Raw genomic sequence first — 2,940 nt, forward strand, 5'->3', positions numbered from 1 at the left:
GCCAGAAATGCACATTTAGCATGTTTGCCTATTCAGACACATCTGATTCAAGTCAGCTTATTAGTAGATACTCCAAGACCCGAAATGAATGGGTCAATTAAGAAAGAAGTCCAGCGTGTGCTGTTGTTGTGTCTCCAGAAACTGGGTTGGGAAACACTGCATTAAAGTGTAAAGCTGATGTTAATTCTGATCTGATATTATTTTCAGATTGATTTAATTCCAAGATGTACGGCACAATGAATCTAGAGCGAATTGGTGGACAAGAAGGTAATAAATTCTCATTTACTGGTGTGGACAACGGTGCCACTTTAGAGAAGATCGGAGTCTGGGTGGGAGAATCGCAGGTGAATGCTGTCAGGGTCTGGCTTTCAGATGGGAGAGTTGAAGAATATGGTGGACAAGATGGACCGTATCAAGAGTACAAGTTCCAGCCTGGTGAGCATTTCACCTCACTGTCCCTGTGGGGGAACGGAGCAGGAACACGTCTTGGAGCCATCAAATTCAAGACCAGTCAGGGGGGAGAGTTTTTTGCATATATGACAAGCTGGGGTTTAAAAAAAGAATATCCCATGGATGTCGGGTCTGGATTTTGTTTGGGAGTTGCAGGAAGATCTGATTCTGACATTGTCAGCATGGGATTTGTGTTTCTCAAAGCAGTTGAATCAGCAGTTCTCACCGATGTCCAATATGCCACTCTTGACCCACTGATAACAAAGGTGACAGTAGAAGAACTCAAATCCCTCGCTTTCGGGAACAACTCCTCCACCATTCAAAAACAAAAAGTTCAAACCTCAAAGAAAATAACTAACAAATCTTCATGGTCTGTGAGTGCAAGTTTATCAGCAACGTTTAGTCTGGAAGTGAAGGCTGGGATTCCAGCAGTTGCTGAAGTTACTAAAGGATTCAGTGTTACCATTGGAATTGAAAGCACTTATGGTCGTGAGTACACAGATGAGAGAACCGAAACTCTGACTACAGATTTAGATGTGCCACCAGGGAAGAAGGTGAAGGTTGTCATCAACATTGGCAGAGCCGCTTTTGACCTGCCTTACACTGGCACAGTGAAGATCACCTGCAAGAACGGCAGTGTGTTACAGTATGAAACCAATGGCACATACAAAGGCGTCACTTACACTGATATCAATGTGGATACCAATGAATCTCCTCTGTAATGTCAAAACAGATTCCACATGTAATGCACAAGTTCTTTGATTACTTCTATTATTGTCAATCATGAATCAGTTGCTTTACATTCAGGGCTTATTGTGTTTTTTGGGGTGGTGTTGGGGAAATTTATATATATAGATTAGATTTTTTTAATCACAATTAATCACATTATTTTCTGCGATTAATCGCATAGTTAATCAAAAGTAGTGTATTCCGCACTTATTTTAAAAATACTGCTATATAAACAAAAGTGCTATACAATTTGGTTTGCAAACACTTTAATCAAATAAGGTGCTTTTTAATAGCAATATTCCCTTTACACAGTAGCAGTTGAAATGTTTATTGTAAATATCACCTTAAACATGAATGTAATCAAATCAAATATAAAACCAAAGCTATTTGCCACTGCCAGGGCATTAATATTGTATCTAGTATGTTATAAAAAAAAATAAAATAAAAAAAAAGTTACCCTCAGAGTCAAGATCATAACATTATAACAGGCACCTCCCGAGCAACAGCAAGGTAACATTTATAAATCGGTTTTCTTTTCTTTCTTTTTTCTGAACAGGTACCAGCAGAAACATTTTTCTTTATCATGGAGCAGCATAAACTGTCTGTGTCCAGTAGGAAGTGTTCCTGTTAGAGTGAGGTGAAGTGGTCGAGCACAAACAAAAAGTACACAGCTTGGATTCACTGTGCAGGCCAGGGGACTTTTTAGTCTGTGAAGTCAACTTTGTAGTGGTTAAAAATAAATTTGGTTCTATCAACTCCGCCGTCTGGAAGAGATTTAATATGAAAATGTCCATGTTAAGGGGGTCGCACACCGGACGAGAAGCGCAGTGCAGCACCGCGGCACGTCTTTAAAATTGGAGCACATTATTTTCATACAGTGTACACACACCGGCAGCGCCATTCTGCAACCCTGTTCAAAATCCTGCTGTGCCATTTACATAGCTTTGTATTAAACTTCCATTATATTTGTCTCAAATCGTCGTTAATGTAGCCTATTGACTTCAGCCTGTGCTCCAAGATACATTTAGTTGTTACATTCATTTACATAAATCAGCTGCGTGGATGAAAATTGCTGATGTTATCGGACGCTCTGAGGTAAAGTGTTCAGACTCAGCAACGATTGCATTTAATTGTACAGTATAATCATATCATAGTACAGACATTATCTTAATTTCATAATGTCCTAAAACATAACAATATTGCTGGCCATAAACTGAGAATGTGCACGTCTGGTGTGCGATACCTTGAGTTGTCCAAGAAGCGCCGCTACGCTTCTCATTCGGTGTGCGACCTCCTTTAGGCCCAGCCCAAATGCTCTCATTTTTTGAGACGCGTGATGACACCCATCCCAAGCCAGTATAAACATCCTACCCCTCCTGTGACCTATGGTTTGTCTGTATGTGTATTCAGGGCCACTGAGCAACAGACTTTCAATATAATAATAATAAAAACTGCGTTAATGTGAGATAGAATAATTGTTGGCGTTAATTAATGCGTTAACGCGATATTAAGGCATTAACTTGCCCAGCCCTAATATATATATATATATATATATATATATATATATATATATATATATATATATATATATATATATATATAAATATTTGTTGTTCTCAAATATACTTATATAATACCAAAATGCATATAGCGTCATGCTTTGTGTAATCACTTTAAAATAATCTCTAGAACCTGATTCTGAAAAATGTGTTTAAAATTGCCAGGTATGCTGACTCTTTGAAACTATTTTGATATTACATT

At 38.3% G+C, this 2,940-nt stretch overlaps 1 protein-coding gene across 1 annotated transcript; it reads left to right on the forward strand.

The window, feature by feature from the left end:
• Positions 1-224: 224 nt before the first annotated feature.
• Positions 225-1,172, forward strand: LOC308705682 (aerolysin-like protein; the record flags this gene model as incomplete). The annotated part of the gene is made up of 1 exon (XM_081390818.1): positions 225-1,172. One exon carries the CDS (start codon positions 225-227, stop codon positions 1,170-1,172), a length of 948 nt encoding a protein of 315 aa, XP_081246944.1.
• Positions 1,173-2,940: the final 1,768 nt, after the last annotated feature.

The sequence above is a fragment of the Scardinius erythrophthalmus genome (assembly GCF_964197995.2).
Source record: "Scardinius erythrophthalmus genome assembly, chromosome: 2".
Taxonomy (NCBI): domain Eukaryota; kingdom Metazoa; phylum Chordata; class Actinopteri; order Cypriniformes; family Leuciscidae; genus Scardinius; species Scardinius erythrophthalmus.